At 43.5% G+C, this 19,512-nt stretch overlaps 2 protein-coding genes across 2 annotated transcripts; one reads left to right on the forward strand and one right to left on the reverse strand.

Annotated features, from left to right (window-relative positions):
* Window positions 1-87: 87 nt before the first annotated feature.
* LOC118420511 (adenylate cyclase type 10-like) lies at window positions 88-16,139 on the forward strand. The gene is made up of 35 exons (XM_035827352.1): window positions 88-408; window positions 670-861; window positions 1,152-1,321; window positions 2,596-2,716; window positions 2,894-3,099; window positions 3,403-3,532; window positions 3,821-3,883; window positions 4,109-4,188; window positions 4,524-4,683; window positions 4,946-4,977; window positions 5,189-5,307; window positions 5,474-5,550; window positions 6,045-6,228; window positions 6,740-6,786; window positions 7,041-7,206; window positions 7,474-7,666; window positions 8,099-8,185; window positions 8,392-8,672; window positions 8,779-8,913; window positions 9,149-9,321; window positions 9,545-9,675; window positions 9,824-10,490; window positions 10,671-10,758; window positions 11,206-11,404; window positions 11,632-11,769; window positions 12,032-12,207; window positions 12,538-12,688; window positions 13,008-13,099; window positions 13,261-13,379; window positions 13,685-13,781; window positions 14,114-14,229; window positions 14,511-14,628; window positions 14,841-15,033; window positions 15,304-15,494; window positions 15,856-16,139. Exons 1-35 carry the CDS (start codon window positions 264-266, stop codon window positions 15,995-15,997), a joined length of 5,379 nt encoding a protein of 1,792 aa, XP_035683245.1. The 5' UTR covers window positions 88-263; the 3' UTR covers window positions 15,998-16,139.
* Window positions 16,062-19,466, reverse strand: LOC118420568 (protein unc-79 homolog). The gene is made up of 6 exons (XM_035827419.1): window positions 19,290-19,466; window positions 18,718-18,845; window positions 18,164-18,496; window positions 17,664-17,801; window positions 17,105-17,287; window positions 16,062-16,925 (listed from the first exon to the last, which is right to left on the reverse strand). Exons 1-6 carry the CDS (start codon window positions 19,444-19,446, stop codon window positions 16,785-16,787), a joined length of 1,080 nt encoding a protein of 359 aa, XP_035683312.1. The 5' UTR covers window positions 19,447-19,466; the 3' UTR covers window positions 16,062-16,784.
* Window positions 19,467-19,512: the final 46 nt, after the last annotated feature.

Genomic DNA, 19,512 nt, shown 5'->3' on the forward strand with positions numbered 1-19,512 from the left:
CAGAAGGAAAAGACACAGACCTTACATGTGGCCTTTTTTAATTGGACTGTTCTGTCCTCAGATTGATGGAAAAGAGAAAAGTGGGATTTTGTTGCACAACAATTTATTTCTGAAGTCTCTGTGACATCACAGGCTGTGTTCTAGAGCAACAGTGCTACTGGCGTTCTTCAATGGTCGGAAAATGCGGTTTCTCTAGTGTACAGTATAGAAAATCACAACTGAACCACTAAATTGAACAAACGCCATATAAGACGTGTGGGTAGATGGGGGTGGGGTGTTCATCAGCCGGCTGGAAGAAGCCCAAAGAGCGCACCAAGAGAAGGAGCAGCGTGGCGCCATGGCGCGCGAGTTTTGCTGACCCTGACGACGCGGACGATGACGCACAGAGCACGTATGAAGATGCAGAAGGTACATGTGTAGTTATGTTCATGATTATTTGCTACGTCGCAAACCTAGTCATCTTTCAGTCATCAGGTCAGGACAAGCCTTCCTCAAGAGAGAGGAAACATATCTTAACTTGTTTCTTAAATGTTGATATGTTCATCTCCAATTCATTGAAAATCCCGTCTTTCATAGTTTTGTTGTGCCATACATACTTGGCTAAGCCGATTATCAAAAAAGTAAGTCACCACTTCTTACGCGCGTATCTTTGCTTACACGTCACGGTAGAAACAGGATTGCAAGCAACTCCGAAAGCGAGAGATAAGAGGTACAGTTTCGATGACCAAAGTGACAAAGACATGCCCGACATCGGTCGTTACGCTAGCCATGTACCCGACCTTGTCATGTATCGAGACCACGACAAACCTATGCCATACCGCAAACGGCAGCGAGGGGTCATCATGTTTGCTGATGTTTCAGGTAAAATATTGCATCGTCTCAATTTTCGATTTTTTTTCACAGAATGATTTAAAAAGCCTGTGTTATTATAGTCCATATAGATTGAAATTAAAATTACCCTCGTGAACTGGAATCAAAGGGATCAGTCCGTGTAATGATGATTCACATTATTTCGTAGTCTATCCATGAGTTCTTAACTTCGGGATCGTTATTGTTAAGCTGACAATCCCAAAGTAAACGATTGTACAATTCTTTGTGAAAGATGTACTCTTTTTGGCTCTGTCAAATCTCACCGTAACCGCCTCTTGCAGGGTTTACATCACTATGCGAGAAGTACACTCACAGTACAGACAAGGGATGTGGTACAGATCAACTGACCAAGACACTGAACAGTTACATCGGCAGGATTGTTTCTGGCATCCTGGCGTGTGGCGGGGATATTCTAAAGTTCGCGGGAGACGCTATATTTGCTAGGTGGCAGGTAATCATTCCCTCATTTATTATTACCATTATGACACGTTCAAGTAAAGAGTTTTGAAGGCTATCATTTTACCAACGAGGTTGTCGCATCGAACTGGATTAAATGTTGACGAAACCCAGGCCAAGCGGACAGAAGGCCCTATGATTGCACTTAGCGTTTTACGTCCACTCCCAATCGTAAGTTAGTTGTAAGCGAGCCTCCATGCCCGTGGTGTCATCATCATCATCCTCCTCTGGATCTTCATCTACTGTCATGGTGACGATCTGCTTGTCATATAATGCATGCAATCATATAAGCAAAAATGCATCATTGATACACTATAAATCAATACACAATGTTGAAACGTTTCTGACTCGTTCTCAGTGAAATGTCGAAAATGGCATTTTTTGGTCGAAAATTAAATCGGCTTTATTTTCAGTGAAAACTAGCTGGTTGTGTAGGAAAATTCCTATTCTAACCATAGCCAAAAAATGGCAACTTATTATTTTCGATCCCATTGGTAATGCATTACAGGGCAGGTAACAAACGTTACCGGTAACGTTTGTTACAACAGCAGACTTTACCCTGTTTTCTTCGAAAGGACTCACCTTATTGACTACATCATCTAGGTATAAGTGGACGTCCTTAGGAACATTTAAAAAGTGGGCAGCTTTTTTACACCAGGTCAAATAGAAAGCTTAGACAGCATCGAACAATGGTAACGTTTGTTACAGTCATTTCTGTACAACATTTTGTTAAGCAAGGTGGGATACAAATGACAGTCAACAACCCTTTCTTGTTGCTTTAGAAAGCCAGAAAAACTGTACAGCGTCACAAAAACCGTCATTTCTAGTCTTATACGTGGATAATATAACCGTGGCAACCACTGGACTCATGGTGGTAACGTTTGTTACCGAATCTGGCGACAGGCATAAACTACCTCACACAGCCTCCAAGATCAGTGACAGTAGCGATCTGACGTGATGGGTCAGAGGGCCTGGTCAGCTGGTTTCACCTACCGAACAATCATTCTGGGAACTGTATTGTTATATTTTTGGCTACTATTTGAATTCTTCGTTTTTTCTCAGGCGACAGCCATTTGTTGTGGGGGGGGGGGGGGGTGGAATCCCACCCGTGGCTCTAATGATCCTCTAAGTTGTTGTCTATAATTTGCTCCATATCAAGGCGTTAAGTCAGGCAACAGCATTTCGACATTTAAATGAGAACGAGCCTTCTAGTTGTTGTTTTTTTGTTTTTGTTGTTGCAATATTTGCAATGCCGACCACATTCTACAGGTCGACACAGGAAAGGAGTTGGGCTCGACCCTGAAGGAAGTGGTAATGTGCAGCCTGGACATTCAATCTGTGTGTGACAACTGGGAGACTGACGTGGGCGTCAAACTGCGCGTTAAGATAGGTGAGAAATCTTTAAACAGCGTTTTTCTTGTGACAGAGTGATCAAAGTATATCCACTACTTCGCACATGGATCAGCCATCTAAATTGACTGACTGAACCAATTCCGTAATATAGATTTAGAAATATCATTTTATGTCCACAAGATAGAAAGCGCCCAATGTCATCTTTCACGTACAGGTTTGGCCGCCGGAGAGATGAAGATCACTCATTTTGGAAACAACGTGGAGAGGATATTTGCCGTGACTGGGCAGTCCGTAACAGATGCCAACCTGGCCGAGAAGTTCGCCGACTCGGGCACAATCATCCTGTCCCCTATGGCGTGGAAGTTGTGTGACAAATCCAGTTTTCAGTGGGAGTTCCGGAAGGATGGGCGCCACGTCAAGGTGGAAGTTGTGATTATTGAGGAGTGTTGACACATGACCCAGTGATCACCATGTACTTCTGGTTCTATATTTTACCTCTGCCCCGAGTACAAAGTCGGTGGATACATAGGCATAATTCGACTCGCAAAAGAAAAAAAGTGCTCCAAAGCATAGTACCGTACACAATGTATAAAAGGAACCTATCAGAGACTTTAAACGTTAAAGGTAAACTGACATCAACCTCCTTAAATTTTCCATTCCGCTAATCTATCAAGACTGGCATGCAAAATAAACTTATGCAACTTGTGTGCCCTTACCGTACAGGTCTCTGGGCTAAACAGTGACGACGTCATTTCAAACTCCCTTTCCATGGGCTCCTCCTTTGGTGAAGCCCGACCGAAGACCCCCGGCAAGCTCTCCAGCACCACGGGTTCCCGTATTAGGAGAAAATCGGGTACATGAGGCCTGCCTAAGTTGTTAGAAGGGTCAACAATTCCATATGTTGCATGTTCAAGTTTTACAAACGTACGGTAGTGGCAGTGTGGTAGATCGCCATGATGCGATTGGCTAGTGGACTTTCATTACCTCTAGTTATGCATATACTCTGTGTATGTAAATACATTTCTTCTACCCTGGGAATGGCATATTGCTGTAACTGTGAGTATAAGGCAACCCGTATGTAGTTTAAAACACATTGCACTGCATCAATGCTTTAACACTGTCCGTTTCTTGATCCACGTAGTTCAGTCGGGTGAATCGGGCTCGAGCCAGAAGAAGTCACCTGAGCTGGCTTGGAGAATGATCAGTAAGTTAGATTCCACATGTCGTAGTACATTATCAACCGGATGGGACATTCACAAACGTATACAAACTGCACAGTGTACCAGTGATATCCGGATATGGAGTTTTAAACATCGACTCTGGTTCGCTTGGCTAGACAGTAACAGCTTGTGGAGACGTCTCTTTAACTATCTGTGGACATTACTACCGACATTATTTGACCATATTCTGCGTCTCTCTCACACGACAGGACGAGAAGCTTGCTACTCAGAGGATGATTCGGCTATGGAAGATATCAGAAAATACATCATTCGCCCCGTGCTGCAAAAGGTACGTATGGATGTCTGCAAGATGAAACGTTGAAGACTTGTTTGGCGGGAACAGTGTTTTGCAATATTTTCTGCCCGAAGTACATTGAGTCTGACTAACTACTGCCACTAAACAGTGTCACCGTTTTACTAACAGAAGCTTTTGGTATCATCGTAGCAATTGACCAGAAATAGCTGCAAACGGATTTTAACCATATTCCACTGCCTTGATTTGACTTGTATGTAACAACGGATGAAAGAGGAATCCGTTGTAATATTAGATGCAGAATAGAGAAAAGGCAGTACATCCCGTGCAGGAAAAATGAGAAAAGTACCGAATGTACCTTGTGTTACCAGCTTGATGATGACCAGCCCCTGATTTACCTGTCAGAGGTGCGACAGGTGTCAGTTGTCTTCATCAACCTTGTCCACCAGGACAACTTCAACGACGAGCAGGAGTGTGAGGCTTTTCAGGAGGCATTCGACATCGTCTACAACAGCGCACACAACATGCAAGGTCAACTATCCCCTCGCTTTTGGGGTTGTCATTGTCAGCCATTTTCTAGATCACGAGTAAAAAGTCTCTGGAAAATAATACACTTAATCTGCATTACGTTAACCGCAACCTGAGACGACTAAACGCCAACTGCCAGGGACCGGAATTGTTTATTTTTTTGCTTTCTCCGACGTACTCGAAGTAACGTCAACGTTAGCGAACTCAGGTCATATAACATGCAACGTAAGTCATCTTCTAAATAACTGGAACCTTTTTTTTGCAGGCTGCTTGAACAAGGTGTTCATGTTTGATAAGGTAAGGCAATTTCAACTGTGTTGATTGATTGATCGATCGATAGACATTTATCAAATTCAGGGTGCCTTTATTAGACACATGACGGTGCTAGGATGTACCTCTACTTTTTTATGTCTTCCATTTAATACGAACGTTATCCCAGGTATGCCAGACAAAATTGTTATCAATGAAAGGGGTGGATAGACATTGCACCATCGATCCTATCCTACAGGGGTGTACATTTCTGGCCATTTTTGGGCTTCCGGGATACAAGCATGAAGACGATAGTGCGCATGCCTTGAAGGCTTCTAGCAAGATTCTTAAAGACCTACAGCAGAAGGACAACGTCAGGTCAGTTCTAGCCACTGATAAGTTATACAAACAATGCACTGTATATGTTTACAATTTATAAAGCGTTGCTATGCTTATTAATGATTCCTGTGGACACCATAAACATGTAACTTTCTACGAAATAACACCAGCATATGATAACTGATAATTGTTCTGTATTTTTCAGACATGTCTCTATAGGTGTAACGACTGGCTCTACTTTTTGCGGCGTTGTAGGACACAAATATAGACATGAATATACAGGTTTGTTACGGCTTTTTTGTTCGTTCCTTTTTGCGTAACTATATGCACATTCTTTATGATGCTGCGCTTTGTGCTTGATGAAACCAATAACTTCACTAACGATTGTTAGTTACTTTGCTTCATGTACTACTGTTACAGTAGTTTTAGTTTTAATAATTCATTTAGTAGTTATGTATGTATGTACGTAGTTGTTTTTGTTTCATTTGTTTATTTCAAATATGTTTCTGTGTACTACATTCCATTTGCCGGCTCCTCTCAGAACATTTCTGTAAATCCGAATAAATAAAAATAACAGTAACAGGTTATCCACAGCGTTTGAAAAAAATCGGTCAAACTTTTATGCTTGCTCTGATGTCAGCATATTTATCAGGGGGAAGAAAACTGTATGTCGGGAAATTGATTTGAGGCGATCTTCCTCCTTTGAAAGTACAGAAGAAACACCTTGTCGTCACAGCAAATGACATAGTCTTGTACCATATTTATTTGTCCTGCAGTAATCGGGCGGAAGGTGAACCTGGCCGCCCGTCTGATGATGGCCTACAAAGACAAAGTGTCGTGCGACAACGAGACATACTACCACTCTAAACTACCCAGACACGCCTTCGACGAGCTACCGTTCATTGAACTGAAGGGAGTGCAGCAAACTACACCTATGCATGAATATTTGGGAGACGACAGGTTGGTTGTCATTGTCACTGACCTGATTGATTGAGTAGGGCGTCTCTGGTAATGAACATAATCATGAATGTTTATCCAATCTCCTCCCACTGATAAGATAAATCATCATGTTTTGAAAAAAAAAAACTTACCTAACCAACACTGAAAAACAATGGTTGTCATTGTCACTGACCTGATTGATTGAGTAGGGCGTCTCTGGTAATGAACATAATCATGAATGTTTATCCAATCTCCTCCCACTGATAAGATAAATCATCATGTTTTGAAAAAAAAAACTTACCTAACCAACACTGAAAAACCAACACAGATGAAGTTTCATGCTAAAATGCCTAGGTTTATTTATCATGTTGTTTGTGTATTGCATTCTTTCTGGCAGATCATTAACCTAATCAAGTAAGATTCTGGGGAATGGCTTCAACAGCCTTTGGCAGCAAAATGAAAGTTGTAGTGCGACACTGTCTATATGCAGACTCCTCACATTTTATGACTCCTGATTGTGATAATAACACAGGGACGGGAAGGCACACGCTGCCGAGGTGCCGGAATACCCCATTCTTGGTGAGTTCCACAGTACATTATTGAGTTTCTTCGCCATTAGATTTTTGGGAAATCTCTACATGATATCGAAACCATAAAGCGATTTAACTGGACTCTAAAACGTCAACAAGTAGCTATAGCATAGCATCACCATCACGTATTGGAAGAGTAGGCCAACAACAACCACACTTTTAGTAAGATAATGGCAACCTACTTCAATTTGTCCGTGTGCATCACACATGGCCACTAACAGGAAGTATTCCTATTGTACACAGGAAGAGAAAAAGAGATGGAGAAGTTTCTAGATGAACTACACCTGATGACACAGCATCTGGAGAAGGGGGATCATCGGAGGGTCATCATATTCGAGGGCGAGGCTGGGATCGGCAAGTCACGCGTGCTGGAAGAGGTGATCTTGAAGGCAGAGGAAGAGGGGATCAGGTACAAAAAGCCGGTTGTGCGATCGGGGATACATGCCAATAATGCAACCAGACGCTTTATTGAATTACGCCATTGGAAACTGGGAGTTACTACAATAATGAGTATATAAACTGAAAATAGCTACATGTGTTTTGTCCTCGTCGATACTAGTAATAATGAAACTGTATGCTAGATGATCATTAAAAATGGCGCATTCTTCATAAATGGCATCGTGTACGCAGTCGAACCCTTCGGATTAATGAAAATACCACCTTTCTTCCTCTGCAGGGTCCTGTCATGTGCCTTGACAATCCAAGACTTTAACACGCCTTACATCACGGTAAAGACACTGATCGACATGCTGTTCGATATAGACAGCAAGGACTCTCACATTGAGGCTGAACATCATCTGTTGAGCATCATCAAACACCATGACGTGGCAGACGAGCTTTGTCTTCTCAATGACCTCATCAATGTCAAGGTAAAATTTCTATGCGATAGTTTCAATGCATTACATCTTTACTTAACATCCGTAAAAAGGGATAGAACTACTGACCCATTTTACGTCGTACAAATAAAACTTGAGCACGCTGTGCTAGCATGCTTTTACTTGTTAACGTTACGTGTCTAACAGACAAAGCGAACATGTGGTATCACAAATCTGTGCAGCTTTAAATTGTACAAAGATGTAGATATGTGTGAGTGAGATTTGTGAGTGGGATGCTCCTATCGCCAGATTCCGTTTGGACCTGTCGTGCAGCAACACCGCATGTCGCACATTAACGGCAAATGTCTGTGCATACGACTGGCTCTGTCCCTGGTACTGAAAACTGTGGCGATGTCGTCATCTATCCATAGAAACTCCTTTCCTCACTTCAGCAAACCCCTGAACGGCACCTTTTTGTTTTCTCAGTTTCACGTAACCCCTCTAGTAGCAGCCATGCGTGGGGAGGAGAGAACAAAGGAGCTTCACAAGTTGTTGTTTAAGATTGTTCACGAAGTAAGTTCACTCGTTTTCTTGGTTGCCATCCACTAATACTAGTAAAGCTACTTACCCGTTTTGTGGTAAACGATTAAAGCATGACACTTATGATCACCAAATATGCACATTCCTCCTGGAGAAAACTTTTTCTACAAACAACAACAGCAAGAACAACATTGTACGGTCCAGGTGTGATTGATAATTATTAAAGGTCGTCTTTCCAGTATACAGCAGACAATTTTGTCATGTTTGCGGTGGACAACGCTCATCTGATCGACCACGATTCCTGGGAATTCATCTCTGATTTGTCAGAGGACCCGAATTCGGTCTGCATCATGACCATGCGGCCATTGCAGCCCAACAAAATGCCCAACCAGACCGCACTGAGTGTGCTGTACAGCCCCTACACACTGCACATCAAGCTGTCCGGCCTGGACGAGAGCGTCATTCCGGACCTGGCCTGCCAAATCCTGGACGTGGCACAAATCCCCATGGAAATCAAGGAGTAAGCTTGGCGTACATACACCTTCAATCTTGTATTACTGATTTGATATAGGCATTTTGAAATACTGGGTGTCGAGTGTTTATGATCCAAAGTTCGTTCTTCACAGAGTCCTGCAGAAGAGAAGCCACGGCGTCCCATCCTGGTGTGAGCAGGTGCTTCGTCACCTCTACTTCCAGGGCAGTATCAAGACCGTCAACATGGAAGAAGCGCCGCTCGAATACAGCCGGTTGTCTCATAAAAGGTCTGTTTGTAGTGATGGTTCCAAATTTGACTTGTGGTGGAGTTTCGAACGAGATGAAGTTAGATTTTATTGAAGTAAAACGACTTATTGGCGACAGGGGTGGAAGTTGTGGAATAGGATAGTCATGGAACTGACAATTTGTAATTTCTATGAAATATCACTACCAAGGTCACAAGACACTCATCCACTCCCGACACCATTTCAACATTGAAAGGTTGGTTTTCTATTTGGACAGGAGTTCCATCCGGAAGCAGAGCTTAAGCACAGGTAAGGATCCATCGGAAATGGCGGGCGGCACCAGAAGTCAGACGGGGTCCCGTACAACGGAAGTTGCAGAAACGACGATGGTGTGCATCCTGGCACCCGGGGTCAGTCTGGATGACTTCAACTTACCTGAATCGGTTAAAGGTACGCACAAGGCCCCTCGGGTTATGTTTGTCCCGTTTCTACCTTATCTTAATTCAGCTACAAAAACACCAAAGATCTGGTTACGTAATCACACATAGATTGGACATTGATATACCTCGGCTGCAAGCGACCACACTAACTCATATGATTATTTGTTTTTGATTTTATAGATTTTCGGGGCTAAGTCAGATCGTGTCATAACTTCTTGAGTTACAATCTACAGATATGATGGTTGCGCGGCTGGACAGGCTGAACACGTCCGACAACATGGCGGCCAAGTGTGCCTCGGTCATAGGCGTGACCTTCACCCGGAGGATGCTGGAGGCCATCATCCCTCAGTACAACAACAGAAAAGTACGCTTTGTCTTTTCTCTTAATTGAGTCCGATAATAGTAATGACGTGCAGGGAAACGTGTAAAAAAATCCCCTCAAATAATTTCACAGTGCATACATGCTCATGGTCATCACCACCACTTTGATGACGACACCTTCCAACCCGCAGGTACGCGCGTCCGTCCAGTCGCTGATGCAGTGTCAGATCCTGGAGTGTGCCGCCGGTGACGAGGATGAGCACCGTGTCCACCACCACCACGCGCACCTGGCCGCCTCACAGAAGATTGAATGCCGCTGCGTGAAGGATCCTGGTGATGAGTCCTTTCTCGTATACCCAAAAGGTAACCGCTCCAGCCCCGTCGTCGTGGACATCCACTGCAAGCTACTGCGATTTAGATCTCCGCTCATCCAGGAGACAGCGTACGCCCTGCTCACAGAGGACCAGAGGAAAGCCTTGCACAAGATGTGCGGCGAATTCTTGGAGGGACAGGCGCATAAGTGTAAGGCATGTGGTGGAGGAGATTTTGTACACTACCACGGGCAGCAAGGCAGTGAGCCGAGGCAACAGGAAAGGCCGACTGCAACGTCTGGTGCACTAGTGCAATCAGCCACCGGCATCGAGGAGTCATACGCATCTCTTAAACTCACTCAGTCCAAGCTACAGCCTTCCATAGAGAAGTCCCCAGGTGCACCGGGTGTTAAGCGCATGTCTGCTGGTGGAGGGGGAAGCCGCAGACAGAGCTCATTTGCCGGTCGAGTTCAGAAAATGGAGAGGGGATTCAAGGCGCAGGACTTTAGAAGGTCCTCTGATTTAAGCACTATGACGATAGAGCAAGGTGAATGATAGATTCTTTTCTTCTTGTAATACTAATACTAATACTATACTAATACTAGTAATAGTTCTTACATGAAACAGGAATATATGGGTAGTTTTGATAAACAAATCTATTTAACAGAAAAAAAGTCAAAATAAGTGTCGTGCCATCTGTATTTTGCAACCATTATCGCCGCTTCAGGCAGCGTCACCTCCTTCGGAAGTAAGATGAGCGGAAGTAGGTTGAGCGTGGATAGCAAATCCCGTTCCAGCGCCGCGGGCTTCTTCGGGTAAGGAACTTTTAATTACCATTTGCAGTTTTGCATTTGGTGCGATTCAACAAGGCACGCACTCCTGTCAGATATGAACCTGCCATGAACGCTTGTATGTCTGTTATCGGTATATCGTTTACTAATTCTCTTCAGGCTGTTTCCTCTCCCCTATTCCTTGTGGCTTTCTTTGTTTCTTTTTAGCTTGGAGTTTATTTGGCACTTAACCATTCATATTACATTTTATTAGCATGGATTCCATACATGTCAAATGTACATGTTGAATGTACATGTACATGTTCTAGCCTATGTTCTGCTGTATGAGATCTTAAGGTACGTCTCAAAGTATGCTGACTTTAAGGCTTGTTTTTGTTTTTGTATCAAATCATCAATGCAAAGACTCTATGTAAGATCGGCTGTTTGAAGCTGATGTCATGGGACAATCTGATCATCTTGGCTGGCCTGTAGGTCTGCCAGTGAGGTACAGATGGAGGAAGGGTGGAAGCAGCTGGACATTGATCTGCGCGGCTGTGAGTGCCTGCAGGTCCTGGCCTCCGTCTACCCTCTACTGCTACATCATTGGAAGGGCGCCGGCAACGTGTCAAAGGTCATCCACTTCCTGGTGGAATCATCGGCGGCTGCAGTTTCAGTCAATAACAACATGGAGGTATTAAGGCTTCGACGGTCAACTTTTATACAAAATATCCCACTTCATACAGCCATAATACCACTATGAGACGTCACAGCCCAAATGCATTTAGTGGGTCAGATAGGACCGATAGACAGCAAATGTATGAAGGGTTTGATTTATTTACAGAAAAATTGATTCAATTCAACAATCCATGTGGAGATATTTCAATAACAGTACCAAATGACGATAAGTTTTCCTCGTAGGCACTTTCCCACCTGTCCGAAGTGTCGGACATGCTGAAGGCCATATCTAAGGGTCGCAAGGCACTGGAGAACGCAACAGAAAGGAGCGTTCGAGTTGACAAGGAGGAAAGGTCTAGGATTGAGAGTCTTCAGGGTCAGGTGAGACGTGTGATATGGCAACACCTGTTGCATATGGAATGTACTGATTAGTTTAACGCCAAAAGTAGTCATAAAAACAAGTTAATCTATCTTTATATACATGTATTGCTGTTAATCTATTCATGCAGCAACAAAGAGCAAGATTTATAAAATCATTATCAGAGGCAAGGCAAGAGGAAACAGAACCCAGTCCGTCACCCGCTTGTGTTTCTAACCTGCTTATCCAATTTCTTAAATGCGTAACGAATCTATCTTGCCCTAGGCTTACTTCCAAATGGACCGTTTCGAGGACTCCATGCCACACTTCCACCGAGCGCTGAAGATCCTCGGAAATCCCCAGCCTACGACTGAAGCTGGCGTCAGACTGCGACTGCTTCGAGCGGGCTTCCGACAGGTCCTACATGTGATGTGGCCCGATCAGTTTGTAGGAAAAGCCGGGTATGTCTGACATGCATTCCGTTCAGCATTCCAACAGGAAATAGATTACTTTTAATTACTATCCTCATATAGCGATTGTGATATCTGTTGGATATAGGACTAACGGTATCAAATTTTACCGTATGGAATCCAAACATTTTCATTTTCCACTTTATCTAGACGGTGGTAAACCTCCAATTGCGCCGAAACTTTGGCAACATATGCACGACACAGGAGGCAAAACATTCCAACGTTGTAGACGACGAATACACGCTGAATGTTTATTCAGTCTTCTAATGCAAATTTGTGGAACTATTAGCCGTTTCACCATTATCTACTGATCTTTCACAGGAGTTCCCGCGCCAATGTGCTGGTGGAGCAGGCCCGGTGTCTGTCGCACGTGTCCCACGCCTACCACATGGTGCACCAGGACAGGCGCGCCCTGGTCGCCGCCCTGCAGCAGCTCAACGCCGCCGAGCAGGCAGACGACGACCTACATGAGGTATGGGCCGCTTCAAGGGGGAATACTCCACAGAGTTCTTAAGCGTGCTTTTATCATGTAGGGTGAGATTTAATCAAGGATATATCAAGCATTAAGTAGACAAGAACCGAACATTGAGAGAGGAGAATGAAGATCTTTTGTCCAGAGGCTGACAACTCACAGGCCCTCGGGCCTAGAGGCGTCAGGGTGAGATATATTATCAAATACAAGCTTGTGACGATGGGGACCTGTCTGTTTGATGAAAACTCATGTACAAGTAGGACTAAAATTAAAATTATCTTTAAGATTAGCAGTGATGTGTATCCATGTATCTCTATAGCTGATCACAGCCTACACCGCAATCATGGAGAACTGTCAGCTGATGAACTGGTCCAGAATTGCAGAGGGATATGAGAGGAAAGCCCTGAAGAGGTGAGAAGCTGCCATCATTCCAGCCTGTGATTATCTCTGTGAAAACTGTTTGATTTACTGAGCTGAAACTGAAATTGATACTCCAAAAACAAGGCTGCAATCACTACAGCATTCTAGCCCTCAACCGACGTCTTCAATTGTCCATCTATATTCCATCACAGATGCAAAGAGGTGGAATCTAGCCTAGTGGCCGATGACCTCATCACATTGGCGCACCTCTTCAGTGTCAGCATGTCACTCCGGCTGGGAAGGGGACAAATTCACCCTGCTGTCGACTCAGGTCTGTGTATACACCCCATGAACTTGGTATCCAACCCCATATTCACAGTCATGTTAGTTTGTATTTAATGAAATGTAATATTTTTTATGGTTTGTACGTTTGTAATTGTTTCTAACATGTTGAACGAAAAAAGTAGGATACACTTTTGAACGGTTCAACATTTTATCGCCTTTTTCAAAGAGGATTTCCTGTAAAGACATGGTGTATTCTGCAATGTATTAAAAGAAACATCTTTGGAAATAACTTCAAAAGAGTGGAAAGTCTCTGATTAATAACGCTTTGCTCCTACTACGAACTCCCAATAGGCTACCATTCCAAGTCAGTTTGTGAGAGGCTTCACGACAACGTGATGGAGCTTCAGTGCCTTCCGCTGCTGGCGCAGGCACTGCTGTTGGCAAACAGGTGAATGTAACTTTCAGTACCGCAGCTTATGACCACCAATCGTCACAGTCCAACTGCAACTATGTCTGTGTCCTATTTAGAACTGTGTTCTATCGGGGTCGTTACCCGTTTCTTAGTGGGGAAAGCCTACTTATTAGGCAATTTAGTTACAAATACATGAACTACAGTTAATATCAGAAGAATATCATGCAGATTATTAATTCTCCTCAGAAGTTAAACTTTTCTGTGGAAAATGTTGTGATTTGACACTGTCACATCATTTTGGATGGTGTTTGGTTATGAGTACTATCAATCCCTGATAGTTGCAACACTTACATTTATATACAATGCAGGGAACGTGACAGTGTGGAGGTAGTGCGTCAGTTGTTCTACCTTTCCGAGGAAAATGAGGACGTCATTGGCAAGGCGTGGTACTACTGCAACTGCCTGGACCTGCTGCTGGAGGAAGGTTCTCTCCAACTCACCTTTCCTTTTTATCATATCCTAATATCCTAGTTACGGGTCTTCTAGCATGTATAGAAGAATGATATGTTTCCAATTCAACTTAAACATTACCCGTATCATATATACTGGCCGTCATCGGGTCAGCTCTCACAAATATTAATCAAATATGTTAGCCTTGACCATTGATAATGCTATGCCATTCTACCGTGTCTTGCATAGCAAATGAAAGCTCTGAGAAACCGACATAATCCTTTTCTTCGTTAATCGTTTGTACTTTTTTTACAGGAGTTGTTCTGGAGAATTATGAGGAGTGCGTAGAATTTACGTCAGAAGCCGCTGAGGACCCGTCGTTCATGGATGACGTTATCCCGCGATTTTACCTGCTAGCTGGTCTTGCACTTTGGTGAGATGTCCGAGATTTTACCTATTTTAACCATAACTGTTGTATCAGACGTGACAATTTCTCTTTTACCACTGTTCTTCTTGTGTGGACCTTTTAGATATTTGCAATTCACTTAACTCATCATCCATTCTGCCGAAATAGTTCCAACCAAATATGTGAAAATGACTTAGACAAATATTGATGGTTAATTGGTGGATTGTGTGGTTTCCCAGTGCCTCACGGAAGGGGAACTGGCACCGAGCCGAGAGTTGGTTCCTGTTGGCAGAAACCATTCGCCCGCCACGGCTGGAGACGTTTATGGCCGCCAACGCGTACGCTAAGGTGGTGGAGTGCGAACTGCTAGCCTACTGCAACGCCTTGGTGCTGGGAATGAAAGTTATGATGATGAGAAAACAGGCACAAAAGGTCAGTCAGTTATGTTCCATAGCTTGGTATAGAACTTCCGCCAAATCTCACTGTACGGACGAAATTTCCGGACTTAAAGGCACAGGAAATGTTGAATGGATATGCCCGTGGTGCTGAAATATCGGTTGTACTTGCATCATCAAATCAGTGAACTGAACGAGTTTGCAACGGGCACTGTTGCAATGAGCTACACCCCTGATAGAACTGTAAATTAGTGATTCTCCATTTTTACATTATTAGTACTAGTGCTAATATGACTGTTCGATCCAGGCCATCAAACAACTCGGCCACGCGTGCCTAGACTTCCCGGTGCTGAAGCCGCGATGGCTCCACTATCAGGCGTACTTTCACATGCTGTCAGGGGACGCCAAAATTGGACGGGACTTTGTGGATAAAGCTGTGGAAGTGTGCGAAGAACATGGCAATGAGATGGAGGAAAAATGGGTGCTATACAACCGCAGGTGGGGAACACAAGTGTGCAAAAACTGGAATGTGTTTGTAGCTTTCCAAATAGAAAATCATGCAATGGGCCCATTACATGATGTTTGCAGAAATTTATTTTACTTATGGAGTGCATTTGTCAAAGTCATGGTTGCAAGTCAGCAGACAACACCCAGTATTAAATGTACCATGTGCTATTTGACGCAGTTTACATAAGCACTCAAAGTTCTGTTGAAACCTTGACAAAAAACAATACAATGGAAAATAAAGGAAAATACTATTATTGTTTGACAAGGAGTGTTTCTCACTATTAATCAATTTTGTCACCACGCAGTCATCATATAGAGAAAGCCAATGATTGTGTTGTGTTTAATTTAACAGGAGGTGGTTCAAGAAGAGGAAGGTGAATCAGACCAAGTTTTGGATCCCCGATGGGGACCTGGACTGGCACACTAAGGACGACCCTGGAGCCACAGAGATCAAGTACTGGCTGCCCATGCCTCCACCTTCCAGCAAGTGGTAGTCTAGGGGGAAATTAGTAGCTATAGTACTACAGAAGAACAAAATGGCAAAAAAAATAATGGATATCAAGTACCAGGTTTACTTCCTCCATGATGCCACATATACACAATAAAAGATGTGACAACTGACCACATCAACATGCATGCACAAGCCAATGTTTCCTGGGTCATGACTTATCACAGCACACCTACAACATGAAACATATATATACTACCGTACATGGATTAACAAGTGGAGTCATCAATATCATCAGTACTATTTATGCAATGACACATAATTTTCTTATTTTGAGATTAAAATCTCTTAATCACTGACAAATTACTCCAATTACACAACCAATAACTATGTCACAAAATATACAACACTTAAAAAAGTTGATTGTGAAATGTCTACATGCTCAAAATAAAACATCAAAGGGCAAATAAGTTTGATAATCAGGAGTACCTTGTTTCATACACTGGTGCAGTGGTACAGTACATTTAAAAGCTGTACCACAATTACTACAACCATTAAACATTACACATGTTTTAGTTGCTTGACACTGAGGTCATTGTAGTTAACACACAATGTAAGACTAGCTTAGAATGCTGCAGTAAATCACTCAAGCCAAAGCTGTCATTACTGTATGGCAGCCAAATCACTTAATAAGCACATGTGACCATATACCGACGAAGTGAAGCAGTTAGAGAGACAACAACAACAACTGCTATCAAGCACTACAACTCTGTGCACAATTGTAAGGCAGACAATTTAGTCCCATCCAGCCACCCTCCTCAAGCATTTCAGCTCTACACAGTGAAGAACTGTGTGGCAGCAGATGACTGGACCTCTAGCTGCCCCATCTTGTACTGCAGGCGCTGCAGACACTTCAACAGGGCCTTGTTCAGTTCTCTGGCCACCGGTGTGATGGGATCTGGAGGGGGGCAGTTCTGAAACACAGAATCACAGGTGATAAAGGGTATGACAAATTTCTGGCTCTGTATCTGCCATTAATTATTGTAACCATATTGTTATTTCCATGATAACATTCATGTCACCTTAGTTACGTTGTATCAATGTACAATGATCAACACACAACACACCAGTGGAAATGAGTGCCAGTAGTAACCTGTATCTCCTGTATCCTATGCTGTAGCCCTGCAGACAGTGAACCTTCATGTATGTAGAGTATGGTGACCAGCATGGGGTACAGCTGCACCAGCAGGGAAGAGTTGACCTCCTGTAACCCCTCCAGTAGACTCAGCAGATGCAGGTTCACCATCTCACCATGAGACTTGGAGTAGGAGGCAATCTGGCCAGAACATAACAGGAGTGATGACATTTGAAGAGACAATTTCCATAGCAAAGCAGCACTGCACTACCACTAGCTACTAAAAGCATGGTTTATTTCATCAGTTGAGAATGTCTGTCTTATGGATGATGGACTCATTCTTCTCCACTTGGATAGAAAGGTCCTTGTTTATATTTCTATTTCTGGAATTAATTTCCTCCCAGTAAAAAGTATACAATAAAGAAAGATCCCTATACTTTTAACAAAAGAAAGAAAAATCTTATGAAGAAAATAATCATGCATTGGGAACTCCTTGACTTGATTTAACCATCACAGACTGTATACTGAAATGTTGGTAACTTCACACTGAATGTAAAGGACCTTTCTCATATGTTACCTGTATGAAGGTAGGTGCCACTTTCATCCAGAACTCCATGACAGCCAGACAGGTCGTCCTGTACATGTCCCCATGGCTGGTGTTAAACACAGCCACCTGCTCACAGTAGATGGTCCACAGCTGGCACAGTATAAATACCTACAAACACAACAAGCAAGACAGTAAACATAACATGCTGCAGGACAGTAAACATAACATGCTCACATTCATTTCACATGGGTGAGTTTCACTGTCACATTCACCAAAATATGAATGATATCCAATAGATAAAAGTGCATGTTATGTACCAGTAAAACAAGTCAGAGCAAGATAATGCAGTAAACCAAGCATGGCTGAAATGACGTATTCATCACAGATACACTTTTGTATCACTTCGCTTATATGGCTGCAATTTGCAAGGCATTAAAACACAATAGTGAGATTTTCATTTTTCATGTTAACGACCACTTTCCCCTAAAATAGAAAAGACCCATGGCATGAGTTAAGGTGGTTTGTCCTACCTGTGCCAGAGATGACATCTGGTAGACACTGGCCTTGGTGTGCTCAGGGTAGCTGTCCAGGACCACCAGGGCCAGGTCAGCTATCTGCAGACTGGTGTCCAGAGGGAGGGGGTGACAGGGCACGTCCGAGGAGGGGCACATGGCCATGTGGTTGAGCGAGCCCAGGATGATCCAGGACAGGAGGCGGAGGTGAGCCACACACTCGAACATCTCCCGCAGGCCCTGCTGGGGCTGGATCCCGGGGTACGCCAGCCAGGGCAGGAAGCGAGTCATGGCACGCTGGTTGTTCAAGGTGAACTCTATAGCCATCAGCTGGGCAATGCCAGTTTTTACCTGTGAGGATCCAGTAGATAAGTCAGTAAAACACTCAATCAGCCCAATTGTTTCTACAATGCTACAATGACCACTAGATCATATTCTAGTTGTTTTCATTGGTAAGGTTTACAGCAGTAAAGTGAAGACTAAAAAAAATCTCAATACCCATTCCTGGTCTAACTTCATCCCTCATTTGTGCAAGTTATTCAATTCTAAAGGTTGCATCTTCCTGCACCTACCTGGCTGCCAAGTGTGTCCTCACTCAGATTCTGCAGTTTCAGGACTGCCCTCAGTTTACTTATGGTGTGCATGCTGGTCAGGAACTCCACACAATCAAACATGTGCTGGTGCAGACATTCAACAGCACCTGCAAACATCATGGTACAAGGAAAATCACAATGTTAGAACGCATTGATTATGACTTCGTAGAACAGGAGTGACAGCAGCTGGCTTGAGCATTGCTCCATTTCACACGAAAATGTAAATCCAATAAGTTTTAATGATATTCTAAACAATAACTGAATGGCAAGCTCTTCATTCACAACCAGGCAGAGGCATCACAGCCAATGTCTCCGAGATCGTCTGTCATCAATCTTCCTCAATATCGACTGATTCACTTTGCACTGCAGCTTGGTGTCTGCTTGTAATCCTATTCACAGGAGTCTTTTGTGTTAAATTTAAATGAAATAAGCAATTCCCAAATCCGCAGGAAAGTTCCAACAGACAAAAAAGACTGCATAATGACAACACACACATCTTTGAACATGTAAATGTGCCATGTAATGTGTGAAACTAAGAACTAAACTGTCACCTGTCTGTCCATGACAGATGGGGTGGGCCTGCTGCTGGTCCAGGGGACAGGGCATGTAGATCCTAGTGCCAGAATCAAAACACACAAACTGCACCAGCAGCAGCAGGTTGTTGTCCGACAGGGTGGATCGGTGCTTCACTGCCTGCACAAGCTCCATCACCAGAGCACGGGACAGGTGCACCTGGCGACAACAGCTACTCATCAGTCAATGAAGTCAATAAAT

Source organism: Branchiostoma floridae, chromosome 1 (assembly GCF_000003815.2).
Source record: "Branchiostoma floridae strain S238N-H82 chromosome 1, Bfl_VNyyK, whole genome shotgun sequence".
Lineage (NCBI taxonomy): Eukaryota > Metazoa > Chordata > Leptocardii > Amphioxiformes > Branchiostomatidae > Branchiostoma > Branchiostoma floridae.

Coding starts and splice junctions, on each gene's coding strand:
- LOC118420511 (XM_035827352.1), top strand. CDS start 264: ATGGGGGTGGGGTGTTCATCAGCCGGCTGGAAGAAGCCCAAAGAGCGC. Junction 3,884..4,108: donor GCTGGCTTGGAGAATGATCA/GTAAGTTAGATT, acceptor CTCACACGACAG/GACGAGAAGCTTGCTACTCA. Junction 15,034..15,303: donor TGAGAAAACAGGCACAAAAG/GTCAGTCAGTTA, acceptor TGTTCGATCCAG/GCCATCAAACAACTCGGCCA.
- LOC118420568 (XM_035827419.1), bottom strand. CDS start 19,446: ATGGAGCTTGTGCAGGCAGTGAAGCACCGATCCACCCTGTCGGACAAC. Junction 17,802..18,163: donor AGATGTCATCTCTGGCACAG/GTAGGACAAACC, acceptor TTGTGTTTGTAG/GTATTTATACTGTGCCAGCT. Junction 17,288..17,663: donor TGGCACCTACCTTCATACAG/GTAACATATGAG, acceptor TGTTCTGGCCAG/ATTGCCTCCTACTCCAAGTC.